The sequence below is a fragment of the Cetorhinus maximus genome, chromosome 30 (genome assembly GCF_964194155.1).
Source record: "Cetorhinus maximus chromosome 30, sCetMax3.hap1.1, whole genome shotgun sequence".
NCBI lineage: Eukaryota > Metazoa > Chordata > Chondrichthyes > Lamniformes > Cetorhinidae > Cetorhinus > Cetorhinus maximus.
In genome coordinates, this window is record NC_135908.1 from 68661 (window position 1) to 92055 (window position 23395).

Below are 23395 nucleotides of genomic sequence, written 5' to 3' on the forward strand. Positions count from 1 at the left end.
GTAACATCTTAGCAAATGCACAACATTTCAAAGTGTTTCAGAAACAATGAATTACTTTGAATTTTACTGCCCATTGTTTTGGAAGCTAAAACAGCAAATATTCTTCATGCAACAAAATCCCAAACAGCACTGAGATGAACGGTCAGTAAATCTATTTACAGTGCTGTCTGTTGAGGGTGGAATGTGGGGCCAAGATAGTGGGCAGGATTCTCCCCCCGTCGGGAGCAAAGCTGAACGGCGGGCACGCACAGGCACGCTTCCGATCGGCGCCCCTGGTCGGGGGCGCGGTGCCATTTTACCTGGGCGGGCCAGTTAAGACCTGTCTGGCGCGACGTCTGCACGGAAGCACTGTGCACTCCCTATGCGGGCAGGGGGGGAAAATCCCTAAATCGAGAGTGCGCACTTTCATACATGCGCACGAAAGAACGCACATCTCCCTGAGGCTAAGTGCTGCCTCAGGGAGATCGGCTGTTCTGTGACAAATATTATAAATAGGAAAAAAAGAAATTCTTGACATGTCCCCTCATGTGACACTGTCACATGAGTTGGGGCAAGTCCATAATTTTTACAAAAATTTTAATAAAATTTTTAAAAACCTACATGAAACCTCATCCTGCCCGTGGATGAGGTTTGATGCTTTTTCTAATTCCCACCAGGGCTCCTGGCCTGTCCGCCAACCTTAAGGTTGGATGGGCAGCTCCATTAATTAGCTAAATGACTCTGTCAATGGCCTCAGAGATGACACTAATTTCTAAGCATGCAGGAACTTTATTTATAGAGTTTTATACAATCCTTTAAACTGTCCTTCCAGCTTAGCTCCTTGCATCTTCTGTGCTGTCTGCTTACTATGCTCTGAGTCAACATCCAGGCTAAACCAACCATCACCGTGAGCATAGATTAGTTGCCAGATTCACATAATTAAACACAGAATAATTAAACCATTGAACACTACACCATCCCAGGAGCTAGTGTGAAATCAGGCCTGGCATTTCAGTTTAGTCTTTAGTGCTAGGGATGCTGCATTGTTGAAAGTGCAATCTTGCAGATGAGATGTTAATTCAAGCAGATACGAAAGACCCTTTGGTACTATTTTTCATCGTCTCTGGGTTAAAATCCTGAAACTCCCTAACTGAGAGCACAGTGGGAGCACTTTCACCCCAGAGACTGCAGTGTTTCAAGAAGCAGGCCCATCACCACCTTATCGAGGACAACTAGGGGTGGGCGTTAAATGCCTGCCTTGCTAGTGGTGCACATATCCTCAGAATGAGTTATTTGAACAAAGGCAATGGGTGTTATCCCAATGGATTAATCAACTTTCCTCCCTCAACCACCAGATTAACTGGCCGCTTAGATCTTTCTAGCTGTGGACATCTTGGTTCTGTAACAACAGCAAAAGCAAAAGCACTTCAAAAGTAATTCACATTAATTCACATTTTGGAGCACTGGGAGGATATTGTAAAGGTGTTGGATGAATACAAGTTCTTCCTTTTAAGGAAGAGATAACACAGTTGACTTGCCTGTGTCATTTCAACACCTTTGGAGTTCCATACTTGTGTTTAAATGTACTTTCTCAGCGCCCCACTTCAACTGCATTAAAAACAATATAAAACTGGCAACGCAGCTCTGTCAAATTGGCATATTGGCAGCATTATAGATCTCAATAGATGATTATAAATTGTTCCAGATCAGTGTTAAATAAACAGCAGGAGGGTGGTTGTACTTGCAATAGTAACCCACCAAGTGGTATTATGGTCTATTTGTTTCGATCACAAGTTGGATTATTTGTGTAGACAACAACCAGAAAGCCATCTGTTCTTCTAGTGCCTCATGCTGCTGAGGTGTCGGAATGAGAAAGCCAACATATTAATCATCTAAGATGTTAGTGGGTAAGCCACATCCCCGTTGGTGCATTAATACATGGTGCCACAAAGTATTATTGCATTTCCCAGAAGGTGATTTCTGAGCACAAACTATCTATCAGTCTGTCTTGGAAAGGGGAAATATTTTTTCAAGAGAGACAGGAAAGGGAATTTGAAAGCTCTGGCATCTTGCGCATGTCCTGGTAACAAGTAAGCCTGGACTTCAGGTGCTAGCTGGGGGATCAGGAGCCGCAATTCTGATGCATCACTGGCTCTCCCACATCCTCTGCCATTTCAGGAATGTTCTACCACAAGTGATAGACATTGAACATATCTGCTTCAATCTGGTTGTGCAGCACTATAGAGCATTAATGATGGGATATGTCATCGAACATCATTCCAATTATTAAGGCCTAAGTAATATGGGGCATCTGGAATGATATTTCATTTGACATCTAATGTGGCACAATTAAAATTAAAGGACCATTTTCTGCAGTGCAATTTAAAAATAAATCCCAAAATTAATCCTTTTCTAGCTTTGACACAGTAACTTCCATCTCCCCAAAACCTGCAAAGCAAACAATCCACAGCTTGCCAAAAATATTCAACTGGGGCTAACCCAAAACATTGGGTTGTCCAACAGGAGTCACTGGGGCCAGACACAAATCCAACAGCTGTTTCACTCCTCTTAAAAGAGAGAGAAACAACATGTAATATTCTCACTCTTGGCTGAGGAATGAAGGACATTTCTAAATGATTTTAATGACAATGCCAGCTCTTCTTGGATGTATTAGGACATCCTTGCGCATCAAATTTACTTCACAAGTTACACTGAAAGGGATTGTGATAAGGTGAAAGGTAGACTCAGATCAAACTGGTCAGCTCTAGGTTCAGCCATCCTCAACATTTTCCTTGCCAAGTTTTATTCTTGTTCTACGGTGAAGCAAATATGAGCCCTTGTGCCCAGGTCATTACCCCCAAACCATGAGGCAGACCTTGCCTGAATTACAGGAAACTACCAGCTAACCATAGTGTTGGTGCTGTTGCAGATCACTCAGGGGGTGTAAGCCACTGCGGCAACATGCAGTTTTAAATGCATGTCTGTAGGCTGGAGCTGGATAGTAATGTAAGAGGCTCCAATGCTCTTTCCATTACATGGCTGACCGGGAATCTTTCCCACTTTTACCGCTGGCCACTGGCATACGTTGGAAGGATTTGCGGGTTGATAATCAACCTGTTTGGCCACATTATGAAGCACCTTCCTTGGCCATAATTCCTGGGGTGGAACTTGAACCACGAGCTTCTGACTCAGAGATAGGGTTGCTACCCACTGCGCCACAAGAGCTCCTCATCCTAAACATAGAACAATAGAAATGTCCAGCACACATGGCAGTCATTCAGATCATTGTGTATGTGCTGAATCTTTGATAGAGAAATCGAAAATCAATCCCGCTGCTATGTTCTCACCCATTAGCCCGAAACTTCCTTTTTGCATCAAACATTTATCCAGTTTTCTATTAAAAGATATAATTGTCTCTACCTCAACTATTCCTAAAGGCAAAGCACCCCAAACTCTAATAACCTTCTGTTCGAAGAAATGTCTCCTCATTCTCAATGGATTTTTGATTGATCACTCCTCAATCTCAAATGAAATGAGTTGGTCTTTCTCTATTAACCCTATCAAACCCTTTATTATTTATAAACCTTCATTGAACCTTCTCTCGGCCTTTGCTCCAGTAGAAAGAGTTTGAGAATCTGAAGTTTCCAATTTCTGCTGTGTCAAATGTGCTCGACTAGCAAACCAAAGAGAAAAACTACTTCAATACAGCAGATAAGTATAATTCTTTCAGACTAACTCTGTCTGGACAGCAGCTTTAAACTGGTTGTATCACGTCCCAGTCACTCACCCACTAATGTTGTCCAGAAATGAACAGATTTGGTCACTCTCTCTTCCTGGTAAACATTGCCAGACTTGTCCTGCCAAACTGATGCTGGGTTAAGGTTGTTTTTAAGGTGGACTAATACTCCACTCGTCTTCAGATCTTCCAGGATGGATGCTTGTAATTTCCTTAGAAGCTGCTCGCTTATTTCAGGTCACATGTCACACTTTTAGTTGGAACAGACTGCGAATCTGGTTTGAGGCAATCTGATGAATTAATTGCAAGTATTTCATTTGGTGATGAAAGTTAAGAGAATGTGTTGTGTTGCTGGTTTAACCGCCCTGCTAAAGGAGGAGGGTTTTATGTGTGAAACTGGTGGAATTTGTTAAAATATAAATAGATGTAGCAGCTTGTTCACATAACTATTCTCAGAATGTGTTATTACAGAAAATCACCACTTTTGTCATGGGTTCTAAGACTGTAACCTTTCCCTTTCAAAGCCTTTTCAATGAGGCCTCACCATTCTATTGTCATTTTTGTATTGGAGAATTTTAGTCCCTATCAAAAAGAACGGTATCGCTGTCAGTCGAAATCCATCTATTTGGCCAAGCCTTTGGTCACCCTTCCTACTCTCCCTCATTATCTTCATTGCAAGAGGACTCCAGTTCAGAAGTAGGGATATGTTACTGAAGTTATACAAGGCCTTGGTGAGACCACATCTGGAGTATCACGTGCAGTTTTGGTCTCCCTACCTAAGAAAGGATATACTTGCCATAGAGGGAGTGCAGCGAAGGTTCACTAGGCTGATGCCGGGGATGGTAGGGCTGTCATATGAGGAGAGATTGGTTCGACTGGGCCCGTATTCACTAGGGTTCAGAAGAATGAGAGGGGATCTGATTGAAACGTATAAAATTCTAACAGGGCTGGACAGACGGATGCAGGAAAGATGTTTCCCCTGGTTGGGGAGTCTAGAACCAGGGGCCACAGTCTCAGGATATGGGGCTGGCCATTTAGGACTGAGATGAGGAGAAACTTCTTCACAGAGGGTGGTGAACCTGTGGAATTCTCTACCACAGGAGGCAGTGGAGGCCGGGTCACTGAGTATATTCAAGAAAGAAATTGATAAATTTTTGGATATTAGGGGCATCAAGGGGTATAGAGAGAAAGTGGGAGTATGGCGTTGAGATAGAGGATCAGTCATGATCATATTGAATAGTGGAGCAGGCTCGAAGGGCTAAATGGCCGACTCCTGCTCCTAGTTTTTATGTTTCTATGTTTCACTGTGAAACATCTAGAGATATCTTTATATTGAGGGTATTATGTAAAAGCGTGTTGTTGGTAACAGAGACAGGGTAGGCTGCGGGGGATTGCAAGAGAAGTGAGGTACTAAAAGCTCAAATGGATATTAACTTCACCTGAATCTGAGGGCACATCTGTTTTCAATTTTTTTCCTGGTGTGCAGGAAATATGCAGAATTATAGGGGAAAGCGGAAAGGATGGCCACAGGGCTGATTCTTGAATTAGAATGCTGATTTCTGAGGAGAGAAACTGTGACCTTACTCTTTTGAGAAGAGAAGTGGGGAATGGGGAGAGGAGCTGTTGTAGGATGGCCAAGTTGTGCTAACAATGATAGAGTTGATCAGCAGAAACTTCTTGGGTGGGAACATTACGTTTATTTACAAAATACTCAACTACACAAGTGCTTTCAACTCCAACTCTGGGCAGAATTTAGCCCTCGATGGGCGGCGGGCGGACAGCCGAACTCCACCGCCGAAACGGGCCCCGGCGCCATTTTGAGTGGGCGGGCTGCCCGACGGGAAGCGCTTTGCGCTTCCTGTGCGGGGCGGGGGGGGGGGGGGGGGGGGGTGGAGGGATTCCCCAACTGTCAAAGTGCACGAAAGAGTGGACATCTCCCTGAAACTAAGAGCTGTCTCAGGGAGGTTGGTGACAGTTTAAAAAACATCAAAAATAGCAAAATAAAAAAATTAACATGTCCCCCTCATGTGACAATGTCACACGAGATGGGACATGTTAATAAATATCACATAAACTTTATTAAAGATTTTTTAAACAGACATGAAACCTCATCCCGCCAGTGGAATCCGTCAGGGGTTCCTCCCAACGTCATCTTCTCGTCGACAAGCGGGCCCCACCCCCAAAATCGCCAATGGAAAAATTCTGGCCTCTATCTCTACACTGACGGCTGAGACAGCCTGTGCTACTCTCCTATTGGTTACTACAGATCATGTGATCTTACCGAACAAGTATTATTCTTAAAGGTACATTTCACACTAAATAAAACCATAATAACTACATTCCTCCCCTTTAACTCGGCTATACATATTACATTTACAAGTACAAATTTTTCAAGACACATAATATTTACACTGGGTGAGGAATGTACAAGTTCAGTCTTTCAGGTGGTTTCCTGGTCCGTGTGGAACATTTCAGCTCCACAAATTCAGATTCTTTGTCAGGAACCCCCTTTTCCGGAGTTGCCTGAACATCAGGTGTTTTGATGGGCATTTGCAGTTCTGTATCCTCAACTCTTACAGGAACATCAGACATGTCAGTCCTGGGTTGAGTATCCTCAACAGGAAACACAGACCCAATCATGATCACTGGGGGAACCATATCTTGGTGATTTGTCTCTCTTTTCCTTAAATGGTCCACATGTTTATGGATGATCCGGCCTTCCACCTCTACATGGTAAGATTGAGGTCCAGTCACCGCACTTATTTCACCCGGTAACCACTCTGGTCCTTTCCTGAAGTTTTTCACGTATGCCAGCTCTACCACAGTAAATTTCCTCTCATGACTATGCCAGTCGTGTGTAGTTTTCTGGCTTCCCTGTCTCCTTTTCACTGTGTGTATGGTGAAATTTCTTGACACCGAAGATGCTGGACAGGCCTTCTTCCTCTATCTGCGAGTATCCCTGTTCCGCTGTGATGAGTGCTCTTGATACATAACCTATTGGCCGTTCTGTGCTGTCATCCAGCCAATGGGAGAGCACTGCTCCAGCTCCATAGAGAGATACGTCACATGTCAGCACCAATTCTTTTGTCTGGTCATAATGCACTAATAGATTGGACGAGTGCAACAATTGTTTCACCTTTATGAAAGCTTCTTTCTGGGGCACCTCCCAAGACCAACGCTGGTTCTTTTTGATTAGAGAATGCAGGGGGGCCAGCACTGTAGACAAGTTGGGTAAGAACAGCCCATAATAACATGTGCCTCTCTTTGGCTCTCACTTTCTCCTCAGCTGGGTGGAGGCCCTGTGAATCTACCCGGTGACCCAAATTGATTATCTCCCTCGCTTGGAACGTGCACTTTTCATTTTTTAAGCACACTCCAGCTTGCAAGAAACGTTTTAAAACTTTTTCTAAGTTTGTCAAATGCTCTTTTTCAGTGAATCCTGTCACCAATACATTGTCTGAATAGATTAAAACCTGGGGTAGTCCCTGCAGTAAAGCTTTCCATTGTTCTCTGAATGATGGCACAAGCGGAGGAGACAGAGAAGGGTAACCGTGTATATTGGTACAACCCTTTGTGGGTATTAATTGTGACAAATTCTAAGGAGGCATTATCCAGCTCTAATTGTTGATAAGCGTGACTCATGTCAAGTATTGTCCCTCCTGCCAGCTTGACATACAGGTCTTTGATTTTTGGAATGGGGTGCCTGTCTAGCTTAGTTACTTTATTAACCGTCAGTTTGTAGTCGCCACAAATTCGGACGCTTTGGTCGGGTTTAAGGATGGGGATTTTGGGTGCTGCCCATTCTGAGAACTGAACAGGTTGTATAACGCCCAGTTTCTCTGGTCCGTTCAGCTCAATGTTGACTTTTTCTCACAGGGCATATGGCACCAGCCTCGCCTTCATGAAGCGAGGGGTTGTTTCTAGATCCACATGAATCTTGGCCTGCGGACCTTGGACTTTCCCCAGTTTGTCCTTAAAGATGGTGGCGTAGTTTCTAAGTAGCTCTGGTAGCCCACTTGCTCTCAACTAGAAAATTTCAGCCCATTCTAACTGAATCTCCTTTAACCAATTTCACCCCAGGAGTCTTGGCCCTTCACCTGCTACCACCATCAAGGGCAACTTTGCCGATTGGCTTCCATAATGGACAGTTACTCTGCTTATGCCTTTTACTTGAATGTCTTCACCTGTGTATGTTTTTAGCTTGGTGTCTGTTTTTTCTAACATTAATTGATGTTCATCATTATTTAAATGTCTGAAGCTATGTCCCCCAATTACTGTAGTGGAAGCTCCCGTGTCCACTTCCATTCTGTGGTAGGGTGGCTGAGTTGTGCTATTAATGATAGAGTTGATCAGCAGACACTTCCTGGGCGGAAACATTAAGTTAATTTACAATATACTTAGCAGCAACTACACATGTGCTTTCAACTTCAACTCTATCCCTACAATGACTACTGAGATAGCCCGTGCTACTCTCCTATTGGCCACTATAGATCATGTGATCTTGCCTAACAAGTACTATTCTTAAAGGTACATTTCGCACTAAATAAAACCATAGTTACTACAGGGACTTTAAAGATTGGCATGGATGTGGAGAATTTGGATCCAAGAATCTTCTATTAACTATTTTTAAAAAAAAATTCTTTCATGGGATGTGGGCATCACTAGCAAGGACAGCATTTGTTGCCCATCCCTAATTGCCCTTGAACTGAGTGGCTTGCTGGGCCGTTTCAGGGGGCAGGTAAGAATCAACCACATTGCTGTGGGTCTGGAGTCACATGTAAGTCAGACCAGGTAAGGATAGCAGATTTCCTTCCCTAAAGGACATTAGTGAACCAGGTGGTTTTTACGACAATCGATGATAGTTTCATGGTCACTATTCCTGAAACTAGCTTTCAATTCCAGATTTACTAATTGAATTCAAATTCCACCAGCTGCTGTGGTGAGATTTGAACCCATGTCCCCAGAGCATTAGCCTGGGCCTCCGGGTCATTAGTCCAGTGATATTACCACCATACCATCATCTCCACATCACCCCTCCCCCCATCATTCATAACATAGTTATAGACAATCAAATAAAAATAAAATATATAATAAAATAATTGCACAATTATGAATATAATTGCAATATACAAATAATTACAGTGCATTGCAGAATGCAGGTCTCCTTAATTTACAGAATAAAAATGAAAAGCCAACTGCAATCTGCCTATTGTATTAAAGTCCATAGATCATATGTTGGCAGGTTGAGTTCATTAAATTTTCAATCATTAGATATACACATTAGGGATAAAGGAATAGAAGAGTATTATTAATTGTATATTAATTGAGGTGGTGGAGATTAACTGGGGATTCCCTTGTGCTCCTATATGAAGGAGAAGACAAACTGTGGTTGTTGGGTTTGGAGGTGTATATTTACAATCTGTATCTCTGTTAATAAAAGCATACAAATGTAAAGATTAGGAACCAGTTCTATCCTTGAGCCACTGACTATCAGGATTATATCAGTTATGCTGATAGGGTTAGAGGAAGAGAGGTGAGAGGAGGCTTGTGTGAAGCGTAAATTCTGGTCTGGACTGACTGGGTTTAATGGCTTGTTTCTGCATAATTCAATGTGACTTTTAATTGTTTTCAGTTTCACCTCAGTAAAGTTTGAAAATGAAATGGCTGGATTTCTCCTTGCAGGTTCTACTGGGACCTGACGATGCTTCTCCTCATGGTGGGAAACCTGATCATCATTCCTGTGGGAATCACGTTCTTCAAGGACGAAAACACCACCCCCTGGATAGTCTTCAATGTCCTGTCCGACACCTTCTTTCTTATCGATCTAGTGCTGAATTTCAGAACGGGGATTGTTGTGGAAGACAACACGGAGATTATTTTAGACCCGCAGAGGATCAAGATGAAGTACTTAAAAAGCTGGTTTGTGGTGGACTTCATATCCTCCATTCCAGTCGACTATATTTTTCTAATCGTTGAAACGAGGATTGACTCAGAAGTTTATAAAACTGCCAGGGCACTGCGGATTGTAAGATTCACCAAAATCCTCAGTCTTCTTCGGTTGCTTCGGTTATCCCGACTAATTCGTTACATCCATCAATGGGAAGAGGTAAGTCTCCACTTCTTTATCTAGCTCCAGTGAAGCCTTGTTCCTGTGAGGAGTCTGGCGTTTCCTGTCCTTAGCTATTGCAAGTTTCTGGTGCCGAATTGGTGAATTCATTATTTATTTTATTCCTTCGTGGGGTGTGGGTATCGCTGGCTAGGCCAGCATTTATTGCCCATCCCTAATTGCCCTTGCTCAGAGGGCATTTTAAGAGTTAATTGCATTACTGTGGGTCTGGAGTCACACGTAGACCAGGTAAAGGATCTTGGTGAACCAGATGGGTTTTTGCAGCAGCAGATTTTTAATTCCAGATTTTTAGTGAATTCAGATTCCACTGTCTGTTGTTGGATTCAAACCCAGGTCCCCAGAGCAATACCCTGGGGATCTGGATTACCAGTCCAGTGACAACACCACTAGGCCACCACCTCCCCTTATCTATGCTATGAAATGTGGACCTGGATTCTCCTTTACAATCAAGGCAAAAAAATGACAGGAAATACAGGTTGTGAAGCTTCCCACTTGGGAATTCCTGAACCTTGCCCCTTCCCCACATGCAAATTATTGGCAAGGTTGGCATTTGTACTGGATTTTCCTCACACCCATCCCGTTATTGCTACTTTCGGACCACCATGAGAAAGGTGGCAATAGGCTGTAGGAAGTTCTGATGTGCCTCCTCCCCTTTCAGGGAAATGGTCATGTAGTGGCCTCTTCTCCATACCAACCCCAACCATTTGCATGTTCAGGCCTAGGTCCCTGTAAAGGCCTCCAAGGCTGTCATCTTGTATTTCCAACCTTACAGCACTGCTAGCATTTCTTCCGGGGTCAATGGTGGGCGCTGCCTGAAGAAAGCAGACTTGTATTTATATAGTACCTTTCACGACCTCTCAAATGTCCCAAAGTGCATTACAGCTGACTAAGTACTTTTGACGTGTAGTCACAGTTGCAATGGAGGAAATGTGGCAGCTAGTTTTCGCACAGTGAGATCCCATAAACAACGATGTGATACTGATCGGATAATCTGTTTTCTAGCTGTTGGTTAAATATTGCCTGTAGATACTGAGGAGAACTACTTGTTACTTCTTCAAATAGAGTCTTTTAGATCCATGTGCGTGTTTACAATGCAGGCAGCCCCTCAGTCTAATATCTTATCCAAAATGACAGGATGTCTGACAATGCAGCACTCCCCCAGTTAATGCATTGGAACGTCTGCCTAGAATTTGTACCTGAGTCCCTGGACTGTTTGAACCAGAGGTGAGAATGGTCACCTCTGAGTCACCTCTCTGGATGGTGGAACATTGTCCCATTGAATTGGGGCAATGTTAGTGAGCCAAGTAAAAGACCACTCACTGTAACTCTGCCCCAAAGCCAGTGACAGGAAAGGAATATGTTCCTGATAAAGATACACTTGTTTATTGGACTTCTATAAAATTAATGTATTTGCTGTAGAGGGAATTCTGAGTATGGTATTATTTTTAGCATTAATGTGCTTGCGTACTGTTAACAAAGCCATTAATCCAATAAGACAGCTTTATTTGGTTTTAATTGTGCATACAAGATTAATTAGTGCACTGATATTTAAGGATAAAGGTAGAATGATGAATCACTCAGTGTGAAAAGGGAGAAAAACTAACATTTATATAGCGCCTTGCACAGCCACTGAACATCCCAAAGCACCTTGCAGACAGAAGAGTACTTTTAAAATGTAAACGCTGTTATGATGTAGGAAACCCACTAGGACTTTTTACCAGATTGTTCCCTTTCCCATCCCAAAAGTTGCTCCCTCCTAATGCTGGGAAAGGCTAGACAAGGATAATTCCAAGGTGATCAGCAAGGGCCAAAATAGCTTTGCAAAGCAAATGGCAATGAACCATTCTTTTTCTTCCCTTTGATTGAGGATGATTTGCTTCCACTCCGGTTTGATGGATTCGGAACTGGCTGATAGGTCCAACGTGCAATCTGCAGGTTCTGCCACACACCGGGCAGGCAGTGGTGATTCAAGGGTCAGGTAGATGGGTTGTTTGGAGGTTGGTGCGCTCCCTCCAGTGCCTCGAACTTTCCTCTGCATGTTCCTGACATGCACATGGATCTAAAAGACCCTATCGGAAGAAGAACAGAGTAACTTTCCCCACTGTCAGCAGGCAGTATTTATCTTGCAACCAACAGCAATAAAACAGACTATCTGATCATTATCTTGTTGTTTGTGGGATCTTACTGTGTGGAAACTAACTGCCACACTTCCTCCATTGTAACTGTGACTACATGTCAAAAGTACTTCATCGGCTATGATGCACTTTGGGACATTTGGAGGTCGTGAAAGGTGCTATATCAATTCAAATCTGCCTAGCATTGACCCCAAAAGAAATGCGCGCTGTGCACAGGGTTGGGGTTATAGGGCTGCAGCCCTGGAGACCTCATCAGAGACCCAGGCCTACACACTCAAATAGTTTGGTGCTTTCCTGGATGAGCGTTCTCCATTTTGGTCAGTCAGAATCCAGGGTTTCCCATCAGTCAGCAGGCATGTTTGACCCCTTCAGGGATGCTTTGAGGATATATCCTCTGTGGGAGTCTCCGGCCGCGACTGAGTTCCAAGCAGAGCAGTTGTTTTGGGAACCTGAGGTCAGGCAGACAAACTACATGTCCCACCCAGTGCACACAACAAAAACTTGCAATTATATAGCGCCTTTCACGTATTAAAGTGACCCGAGGTGATTCACAGGAGTATTCTCAAACAAAATTTGATAGTGAGCATAATAAGGAAGGATTAGGCCAGGTAACCAATACCTCGGTTAAAAAGGTAGGTTTGAGGCAGGTGTTAAAAGAGGAGAGAGAGGTAGCGAGGCAGGGAGGTAGATGGGTGGATGGGGGATTCCCTCTACAGGGTGTTCTTTGGCTGCAGTCCCATCCAAACAGGCAGGAAGAGCCTGTAGGCCTGCCTGGCACCCTGGCATGCTGGGAAACAAGGCCAACTGGCAAGGTTCAGGGAGGGAATTCCACAGCTTAGAGTGCAGGCAGCTGAAGGCACGACCACCCAGTGATGAAGCGAAGATAATCAGGGATGTGCAAAATCCAAGAATTGGAGCAGCGCAGAGATCTCGAAGGGTTCTAAGATTACAGGAGATTACAGAGAAAGAAGACGAACGAGACCATGGAGGTATTTGAAAACAAGGATGAGAACTTTAAAATCAAGGCATTGCTGGACCTGAAGCCAATGTAGGTCAGGGAGCACAGATGAGATATTGAACACGATTTTTGGTGCCAGTTAGGATACAGGCAGCAGAGTTTTGGATGAGCTCAAGGTTATAGAGGGTGGAAGATAGGAGACCAGGCAGGAGAACATTTAAATAGTCCCAGAAGATGGTGTTCTCTTTTCTCTATATAAACCAGCATGGAAAGTTTTTCTTTAGTCTCCTGAATTTATAAGTGTTTGAGACTATTTAATCAGATCAGAACTTGAGTTCAAATAATGCAGAGAATTACCTGTGGCGGTCTGGCTAAAGGTTTCTCACTTGGTCTTATCATCTTCAATGATCCATATTGTTTGCATCAGATTTATTTTAAAAGTTCTGTTTATTTTGTCAAGCGTGTTTTTAACAGGATAACAATGGAAGAACATATGGTCCAACTATGGCTTTTTATAAATGCTTAAAATGGGGGAAAGTCAGTTACCCTTACTATTGTGTATTTTATATATTGATTTTCCTCAGAGTAATGTAGAGATGACACTAATTTCTAAATGTGCACAAGGTTTAATTTACAGTGCTTTAAAATATCTCTGCAATCACAAAATACCTTCATTCATGCATGCAGCTTAGCTTCTGGTAGCTCCTGTCCTTGCTCTGAGCCAACACCCAGGCTTAACCAATCAAGCACAGTCAGCATAGATCAGTTACCAGACTTACATAATCAAACATAGAACAATTGAACACTGCCGTTACCTTTGGCACATCTCCCTATTTATAACAAAATACAATAGCATCAAAACTTTTGGAGGATATGCACTGCCTCAGCAAATTTGTGATTGTTTTTTAAGGAAAGAAATTCTGAGATTATCTAATTGAAGTTTTAAGGCTCTGAAGGATTTGATGTCGGAAATTATACAATATGGGGATACTTTTAAATAGCAAGGGATGAATTTTCGGGGTGCCCATGAAGGCAGGGGTGGAGCTGGGGTGGGGGTTGGAGCTGGGGTGGAGGTTTGGTGGGGGGGTGGAGCTGGGGGGTGGAGCTGGGGTGCGGGGGTGGTGGGGGGGTGGGGGTGGAGTTGAGGTGGGGGGTTTGGTGGGGGGGTGGAGCTGGGGGGTGGGGGGGGTGAAGCTGGGGTGGGGGTGGTGGGGTGGAGCTGGGGTGGGGGGGTGGAGCTGGGGGGGGGTGGTGGGGGGGTTGAAGCTGGGGTGGGGGTGGGGGGGTGGAGCTGGGGTGGGGGGGTGGAGCTGGGGGGGGTGGTGGTGGGGTGGGGGTGGAGTTGAGGTGGGGGTTTGGTGGGGGGGTGGAGCTGGGGTGGAGCTGGGGGGTGGGTGAAGCTGGGGTGGGGGTGGTGGGGTGGGGCCGGGGTGGGGGGGTGGAGCTGGGGTGGGGGGATGGAGCTGGGGGGGTGGTGGGGGGGGTTGAAGCTGGGGTGGGGGTGGGGGGGTGGAGCTGGGGTGGCGGGGTGGAGCTGGGGTGGAGCCGGAAATAGTGGCACTGGCCATTTTGTGAGAGGTGGATTCAGGGCTTGGCAAGGCTGCCCACCCTTGCAAGACAGGCAGGCAATTAGGCTCATTAAGAGTCTTGTTAAAAATAAGCTTGGGAAGCTGACTGGGATTTTCCAGTTGGCCTCCAGTTTCCCAAAGTGCCAGGGTGTCAGAGCCCCAGGCAGGCCGAAAGGCTTTCTCTGCCTGTTTGGGTGGCCAAAGATCAGCCTGTAGAGGGACCCCCCCCCTAAACCTCATACCCCAACTGGTGGCTTCTTCTCTTTCCTTTTCTCAGTTTTTAATAAGTGGCTGAGAGGGCACCTTCTTCTTCAGATGCCCTCCCAGTTTTTTTTTTTATTCATTCACGAGATGTGGTCTTCGCTGGCTGGGCCAGCATTTATTGCCCATCCCTAATTGCCGTTGAGAAGGTGGTGGTGAGCTGCCTTCTTGAACCGCTGCAGTCCGTGTGGTGTAGATACACCCACAGTGCTGTTAGGAAAGGAGTTCCAGGATTTTGACCCAGTGACACTGAAGGAACGGTGATATATTTCCAAGTCAGAATGGTGAGTGACTTGGAGGGGAACTTCCAGGTGGTGGTGTTCCCATCTAGCTGCTGCCCTTGTCCTTCTAGATGGTAGCGGTCATGGGTTTGGAAAGTGCTGTTGAAGAAGCCTTGGTGAATTCTGAGTGCTTCTATGAAACTGGAAGACCTCTGATTGGCCCTCCAGCTTCAAGAGCCTGTCTGCCACCGGTAATTGGATAGGGAACCTGTCCCCATATCACTTAAGGGCTCGTGTGCATGAAAATATTAACGATAATCGGTTTCTCCCTGGAGGCGGATTTCTGACCCGGCTCCTATTTCCTGTCTCCATGGCAAAACATTTAGGCTCATTGGTCAACAATAAAAATTACAAAATTAGGGTTCAGACTGCAAGTGGGGCAGAAGATTTTGAACTGCTGGGTTAACAAGCCTCTGATTAAGTGAAAGCTATTAACTGATGTTGTCCATAGAAATTAGTTCAATAAATCATTCACTGTAATTTAGCAGAAGGAAGGAATTGAAAGATAACATGTGAAGGGGACTGAGAATTATTCAAAAAGGAATGGATTTTTGTTGACCCTGTAAGCTCTTATGCTCTGATACTGAAATCAATATTAATCAGAATGCTACAAGTAAGAACTTGCCTTGATTTACTTAAGAAAGGATATAACTGCAATCGAAGCATTTCAGAGAAGCTTCACTTGACTAATTCCTGAGATGAAAGAGTTATCTAATGAGGAAAGGTTGGACAGGTTGGGCTTGTTAGAGTTTAGAAGAATGAGAGGTGATGTTTTCTGAAAGCTATAGGCCGGGATTTTCCAGCGCCGTCATGATGGGACCCGCTGCAGGAAATTTGGCAGCCTTGGCGGTCCGGGGGTGGAAAATCCCGCCCATAGGCCTGAATTTTTACGCTCTCCTGCCAGTAGGTTTTTTAGGTGGCGGTGAGGGGCAGCGGGGGTGGGTTGGGGGAGTGCGTGGGGAATGTAAAATTGCAGGAACGGGATTCCCTCAGGGCTCCCGCCTGTCCTGGCCGCACAGCAATTTTACGCTGGGGCGGTAGGGCCTTGGATGGGAAGCTCGCCCTTGCCCCAATTAATGGCCACTTAAGGGCCATTTCCCGCCCAGCTGTTGGGAACATTGAACCTCCGTTCAGGAAGGCTGGAAAGAATCAGTTAGATGTGGGGTGGGAAGTGGGTGGGGAGGGCACCTCCACGCAAGTCCCTTCTGACTGGGGGCACCCTCCTCTTAAGGCCCAGTGACCATAAGGCCATAAGATCCTGAGGGGACCTGACAGGGTGGGTGCTGAGACGATCTTTCCCCTTGTGGGAGAGACTAGAACTAGGGGGCACTGTCTAAAAATAAGGAGTCTCCATATTAAGACAGAGATGAGCAAATTTTTTTTTTCTCTCTGGATTGTCTGTTGAATTCTCTTCCCCAGAGAGCAGTGAGAGCAGAGACGTTGGATGCTCTTTAGGTTGTGTTAGATTCTTGATTGCCGAGGGAATCAAAGGGTATGAGGGATAGACAGGAAAGTGGAGTTGAAGCCACAGTCAGATTGGCCATGATCTTATCAAATGACAGAGCAGGCTCGAGGGACCAAAGCTCCTGTTCCTAGTTTCCATTGTAATCATTTGGAATCCAGAACAATGTTATGGCACATTTTCTGTCTGGTTGGCTTCACTCCAGGAGAAAATCAGGTCAGCCTGAGATGTGGAACAAGCAACGAAATTTCAGTGCAACAGCTTTCAGTGTTTCTTTTTTGAAACATACATTCAGTGGCCTTCCCCATTAGCAGCAGGAGATGAAACACATGCAAATACTCGAATGAAAAATAATCACAGCCCTTTGAAATATATGTCACATCAAAGTGTTTGAAGCACTGAATTCTAAACTATGGAATGAAAATAATACTGTAAATAGATGATACATACAGAGAAATGTATGTGAGCCAGAAATACGATATATAATCCGCATTTGACCTCTGTGTTTCAAGAATTTGAAATTTTCACAATAGCGCCACTCGCCTGGAACCATTAACCACTTTAAGACAACTGAAAACAAATGCCTAAATAATTACATTGCATCACTTTGTAGTGAACCTGAGGTGGATTGAGAAGTTTGACCTTTCAGTGTCTTGCCTCGCCATGGAGAATATGTGTTCACTTACCCCAATGATCTAAAATGATCTCTGATGAACAATGGAACACTGTCCTATGCCCCTCAGTGACTCCGTCAGTAAATTCAGTCTTCCCTCAGCTGGAGTTCAACCACATGGCACAGAAAGATCTCAGATTAGGTCCCCAATCTGTGTTGCCTTTGCTGCTACAATTGGTCTCAATATCACTGAGTTGCGGAGGTGCAAAGAAAACTCTTGCTACAGCTGTCCATTGGTGAGACCACACCTGGGCCAGGATTTGACAGCCCCTCCCGCCTGGTGGGATATTACGAGGTTTAAATGGTTTACCACATCCACTGGGGAGAGACCTGCTCTGGCAGGGCTGTAAAATCCTTCCCCTTGAGAGCTGTCTACTGTTCTGGTCACCTTACTTAAGGAGGGATATACTTGCATTGGAAGCTGTTCAGGGAAGATTCACTAGGTTGAGTTCTGAGGTGAAGATGTTGCCTTATGAGGAAAGACTGAGCAGGTTGGGCCAATAGTCTTTGGAGTTTAGAAGAATGAGAGCTGATCTTATTAAAACATATAAAATCCTGAGGGAGGTTGACAGGGTAGATGCTGAGAGGGTGTTCCCCCTCATGGGGGAGCTGGAATTAGGGAGCACAGTTTCAAAATAAGGGGCCTCCCATTTAAGAAAGAGATGAGGAGGAATTTCCTCTCGCACAGGGTCGATAGTATTTGGAATTCTCTTTCCCAGAGAGCAGTGGAGGTTGGTTGTTGGATATATTCAAGGCTGAGTTAGATTCTTAATTGACAAGGCAGTCAAGGGTTATGGGGGAGAGGCAGGAAAGTGGAGTTAAGGCTACATCTGATCAGCCATGATTTTATTGACTGGCAGAGCAGGCTAGAGGGGCCGAATGGCCTACTCCTACATTTATTTATGTAGGCGCAATTCTTCCTATAGAATAACCCAGTGCAGTGTGCACATGCAAGAAGGGGTGTATATTGGAAGTGACAATGTTTGTACCTGATTTGATACTTTCCCTGCTTTCATAGACTTTCTACATTTGCAAGATAGGCTCTGATAAAGAAGGCTCTTTGGTCTATTTTCCTTTCTCCTACCGGAGTAGCAGTTGCACTATCATCCCCTGCAGCATCTAGCTGCTGGTTAAATGAGTCGAATACAAGGCTGTGCTCAACCACACATCCTGGTAACACATCTTACCTGTCAATGGCCTCAGTGAAAAGAAATATATCCTCCTGTCTCTTTGAACTGTGTCCTTCACAGCCCGGAACCCTGATTTTAGACTTGGAGAAATTTAACTGCATAAAAAATGAGTGTGTTTGGGTTTAATGGTGGTGATGGGGGGGTGGAAGGAGGGAGGATTGGTCAAGGTGGGAGTGAAGTCTTAGAAATCTGAATACAGGCACCATTCATTCTGCAACATGCCTGTTTGAATAAAGGTGGGACAAGGGGATAGGTGGATGGCTAACCTGCTCCCAGGAGACTGGTTGAGCATTTAAACATTATAATGAGGCTACAAGCCTAATTTTTTTTAATGCCTCGTTTTGAATCTAACTTCGGATGGTTAGATTTCCCAATTCTTGGGAATTCCATGTGAGGAGCTTTGCATCCAGGAGGTAGGTGCCTTTCCACTTATCTGTTGGATCCATCCTCAACAACACCCGCCAGATGACCCTTCCCATGTGCTCCCCTTCAGGGGTCCCCCTGAACTCCACCATGAGGCCTTCAACATACACCCCCCACCACTGAATCCTCCGATCTCCCCTATCTGAGGCCTCCAGTTGGAGCCCCTGTACCCTAGATGCCTGAACCTGCCTCCCAGGCATCCAATCATCCTCCCAGGCCTTCAATGTCCCCTAGGTCACTAATTCCACTCAGGTCTACCTCCACCAAGCCCTTTGACCTCCGACCCAAGGCCTTTGACCATCCCCACTCTATGCCGACCCAGGATTGGACACAAACATCCCTTTTTCCCCCACCTTTCCTGGGGTGAGCCCCACCATAATTAAATCAAACCTCCTTCCCTCGGCACGTGGGATTCGCTCTCCCCCTTTCCCCTTCCCCTTCCCAGCGTACTGGCCTACCTGGTCCTGAAGACCCTCTGGCCTACTTGCCATCCCCTGAAAGTCTAGCCTGTCAATCAGGTTGGCCTTTGGGCTGGGGAACCTGACAGTGGCATCACACCCACACTGCAAAGTTAACAGCCCCGCAATTTCGGGTTCCCTACTCACTACCCACCCTGCCCTGCTCCCAACAGGTCAGTTGAGTTAAAACCCAGCTGTCATACATGAAAGCATGGCCGCTTAGATCATCAGAGGGCTCATAGTCGTCCTTCGACTTGAGGTTGGTGTCTACTCTGGGTTGTGAGTTTCTGCCATGGGTCCTCATGTGGCTGAACAGGCCGATTCTTAACCTCCAGATCTTTGGGCCCATGGGGCACGGCATCCCGTGTGGTTGTGGGATCTCGAGTACAATGTTTGCTTCCTTTTCTTTCCTTCTTTGCCTGGTCAGTAAGATTTATGACCCAAAGCGTGATGGATAAGTTGTCACTATTTTGAATGATTGGTAGCAGGCTCCTCCCAGTCATTAAGTTATGCCTCTGGGCTTCAAGGAGAGCTTCAGAGTGCTTTTGAAGCATTTTCTTTGCCTCCCCCAAAGTATTGGCAATTTGAAAGTTGAGAAAACAGGACTTGGCAGGGGAGACAGTCTTCGGTCATCTGGACACAGTGTCCAGTCTATTGAAGTTGACTTTGCAGGAGTTCTGCCTGAATGCTGGCTGCGAGGACATTAGCGTTTGTTCAATGTTTCTCCCATTGTACCTGGAGGATGTGGCACAGCCGATGGTAAATGCTGAGCTACTCAAATCCCAAAGGAAAATTTGAAACAACTGCCACAACTGTTTGCAGTTTGTATATTTATTTCGAGATGCGTGCCTTGAATTCAGTAATAATAAGTTAGAGGGTTTTTACAAAATTAAATTAAACATTTATTAATAAAAGAACTAATTTTAAGCACATACATAGGTCTACAAATTACTATTATGATAACTCTTAGCTCCCCTAATTAATCTAACTCTCAGTTACACCCCCATTAAGGGAACAGTAAAAACACATAAATTTTAAAAGATCCAGGCAAAGTAACACAATACCTGAACAGGTAAATTCAAAGTGTGTTTTCTTAACTTCAGTTCTTGCAGACAGCAGTTTGGATACTGGAGGTACAGAGGCTGGAGGCTTTTTCACACTTGTTAGATCTGAGAATGCCTTCCCTTGCACACAGCCTTCTCTCCTTTATACATATTTTCCCCTCTGAATGCAAATCCCCATTGTTTCACTATGTCTTTGGACTTTACCTCTTTAATAATTAAATCTATCATAGTACCAATTTAATAAGCATTTTTTTTAACTTCTCCTAGCTAGGTGAAACATTTCACCCCCTCTTTTGAATTCAAGGTACTCTGGTTTCTTAAACATGCAAATGTTTCCTTTTTAACTCAGATTCTAAAATTTCACACATGTTTACCTATTTAGCATTTGAAACTTAGCTTATCTTCTTACATTAAAGCCTTCAGATTAGCTGTCTTTAATTCAATCAAGTCTCTCTCAAACACACACACACACACACACACACAGACACATACACACACACACAGACACAGACACACACACAGACACAGACACACACATACACACACAGACACAGACCTCACTATTATTCTACTTTACAATAAATTCCAAATAACATTGAAAATGATTATATTTTCCTGACCGTGGTGACATTGCTGATGGACTTTCTCTAGTGGCCTTTTGTGTTGCTGATACACAGTCCTGGTCTCACTGCAGTACAGGACTGTGGTGCTAACAACAACTTTTCCCATTAGAATTTTTGTTGACTTTTGTTGTCAAGCACTCGTTGTTGTAGTTCACAGCAGACTGAGATGGTGCAGCTGATTCGGTGTTAGATCTCCTCGTCAAGTCCATGGATCATCACCTTGACGTGGTGAAGAGGCTTGTTTGCTCTGATGGCCCCTTGAGCAACGCTGTCTTCTGGTCGGGTCACCCAAGGTCAGGTGGAGGTGCCAGGCATGCTGCAGTCATAAAGATCCACATGGGGAGAACAGGAGAAGGAAGACTTTGTGTACCCCGGCATGAAGTTTGCTGCAGTGGGTTGAAATCTGACTACCAACCCGTCATAATTATGTGGGCATTGATGGCATCCCAAAGTTCCCACATTAAACAAAATCACGTGCAGGCTACCAGGGTCCATTTGCCAAGAACTGTGGGGATGGAGAATTGGCGATGAGGACAGGGCTGTGAACCTAGGAGTCCCTGGTCAAGAACTTGCCCACACACAGGTGACTGATGCATGGAGGTGGTTGGATACCTGTGCTGGGACAGAGGTGTCTTTGGGCAGCAGCATCTGTGACTGAGCAGTCCTCTTCAGGATGGCCTCTGCCCACCTCATACCAGGAAGGGGCTGGCAAAGGCACCTTCAGGCTGTCCCACTTCCCCTTGGGTGGGGAACACTAACTTTGTGTTCAAAGAAAGAAAACTTTAAATTTTGCAGCTTGGAATGTTAGAACCCTCATGGATAATCTCAAGAGTGACGATCCAGAAAGAAGATCTGCACCAGAGTGCTACCAGGTCATTAGTCAACTTTTTCCAAAGAAAAGGAGGTAGTAAAGGAACGCAGGGGAAAACGAACATGCAAGACACTTTTACTGAAATAGGTAGTGCAATGTTCTGGAACAACAGCTAGAAATGCTCCATTCAGATAGCACTCTGACAAAGCACCAAATGCTATATTTAGAGAAATATCCAGGTGCTGATATTACTGTGCTAACCTTCTGTTGGTAACAATAAGCCCCCTTTGAGTGAGTTGCTTTCTGTATGATTATTGCTGCTAACATTTAAGTCAGATAAAAGTCAGCTGTGTTTGTATATCCGTTTTGTGGAGATAAATATTTATAGCCGTACTTTCCATTTGATTTTGCACCTTTACGAACAGAGAAGTGGGGCTTTGTTTCCTTAGAGCGAAAAGGATTAAGGGGAGATTTAATTGAGATGCTCAAAATGATGAAGGGTTTAGATAGAGTGAACCGGGCAAAATTGTTTCCATTGGCAGGACGATCAGTAACCAGAGGACACGGTTTTAAGGTAATTAGCAAAAGCATCAGAGGAGAGATGATGAGACATATATTTACATAGCAAGCCAATGTGATCTGGAATGCGCTGCCTGAAAGGGTGGTCAAGCAGACTCAATGGTAACTTTCAAAAGGGAATTGGATAAATACTTGAAGAGGAAAACAACTGCAGGAGAAAACAGGGGAGTGAGGCTAATTGGCTAGCTCTATCAAAGAGCCGGCACAGGTACGATGGGCCGAATAACTTCCTTCTGTTCACTGTGCAATTTCTGCTTTTGCTTTGTTATGGTGTAGACAGTGGGAAAGACAAATCTAATCAGCAATGCTGTTAAATTACAGATGATGCCACTGAATAATGCTCCATTTGTAAATAAATTTTGAAATCATGAAAGAATTTATTCATTCTTTCATGGCAAGGCCAGCATTTATTGCCCATCCCTAACTGCCCTTGAAGTGTATTTTAGAGGGCAGTTCAGAGTCAACCATGTTCCTGTGGAATTGGGGTAACATGTAGGCCAGACCACATAAGAATAGCAGATTTCCTTTCTAAGATACATGAGTGAACCAGATGGGTTTTTTATGACAATCAATTTAGTCACCATTACTGAGATTAGTTTTATATTCCAGATTTATTAATTGAATACAAATTCCACCAGTTGCCATGGTGGGGTTTGAACACGATAGCCTGGGCCTCTACATTATGAGTCTAGTGACATTAGCATTATGACACTATCTTCCCCTAATTGTTTGTATTTATATTGTGTCTTTCATGATGTCAGGATGCCAAGAATCACTTTTTGAATTGTAGTCACTGTTGTAATGAAGAAATGTGGCAGCCAATTTGCACACGGCAAGATCCCACACATGGCAATGTGATAATGGCCAGGCCAACTATATTTATGATGTTAATTGAGGGTAAATATTGGTCAAGACACCAAGGATGACTCCTCTGCTATTCTTTGAAATAGTGCTACGGGATCCTATCTGAAGAGACAGAACAGGGCCTTGGTTTAACCTCTCATGTGAAGGACAGCACCAACAGTGCAACACTCCCTCTGCACTGCACTGATGGGCAGAATTTTCGA

At 44.5% G+C, this 23395-nt stretch overlaps 1 protein-coding gene across 1 annotated transcript in view; it reads left to right on the top strand.

Moving 5' to 3' along the window:
* LOC144669923 (potassium/sodium hyperpolarization-activated cyclic nucleotide-gated channel 4-like) overlaps nucleotides 1-23395 on the top strand; it is a 317118-nt gene that overhangs the window by 49661 nt on the left and 244062 nt on the right. Inside the window, exon 2 of the mRNA XM_078532206.1 lies at nucleotides 9398-9821. Within this exon, the coding sequence (XP_078388332.1) occupies nucleotides 9398-9821 (424 nt within the window). The remainder of the gene's footprint in view (nucleotides 1-9397; nucleotides 9822-23395) is intronic.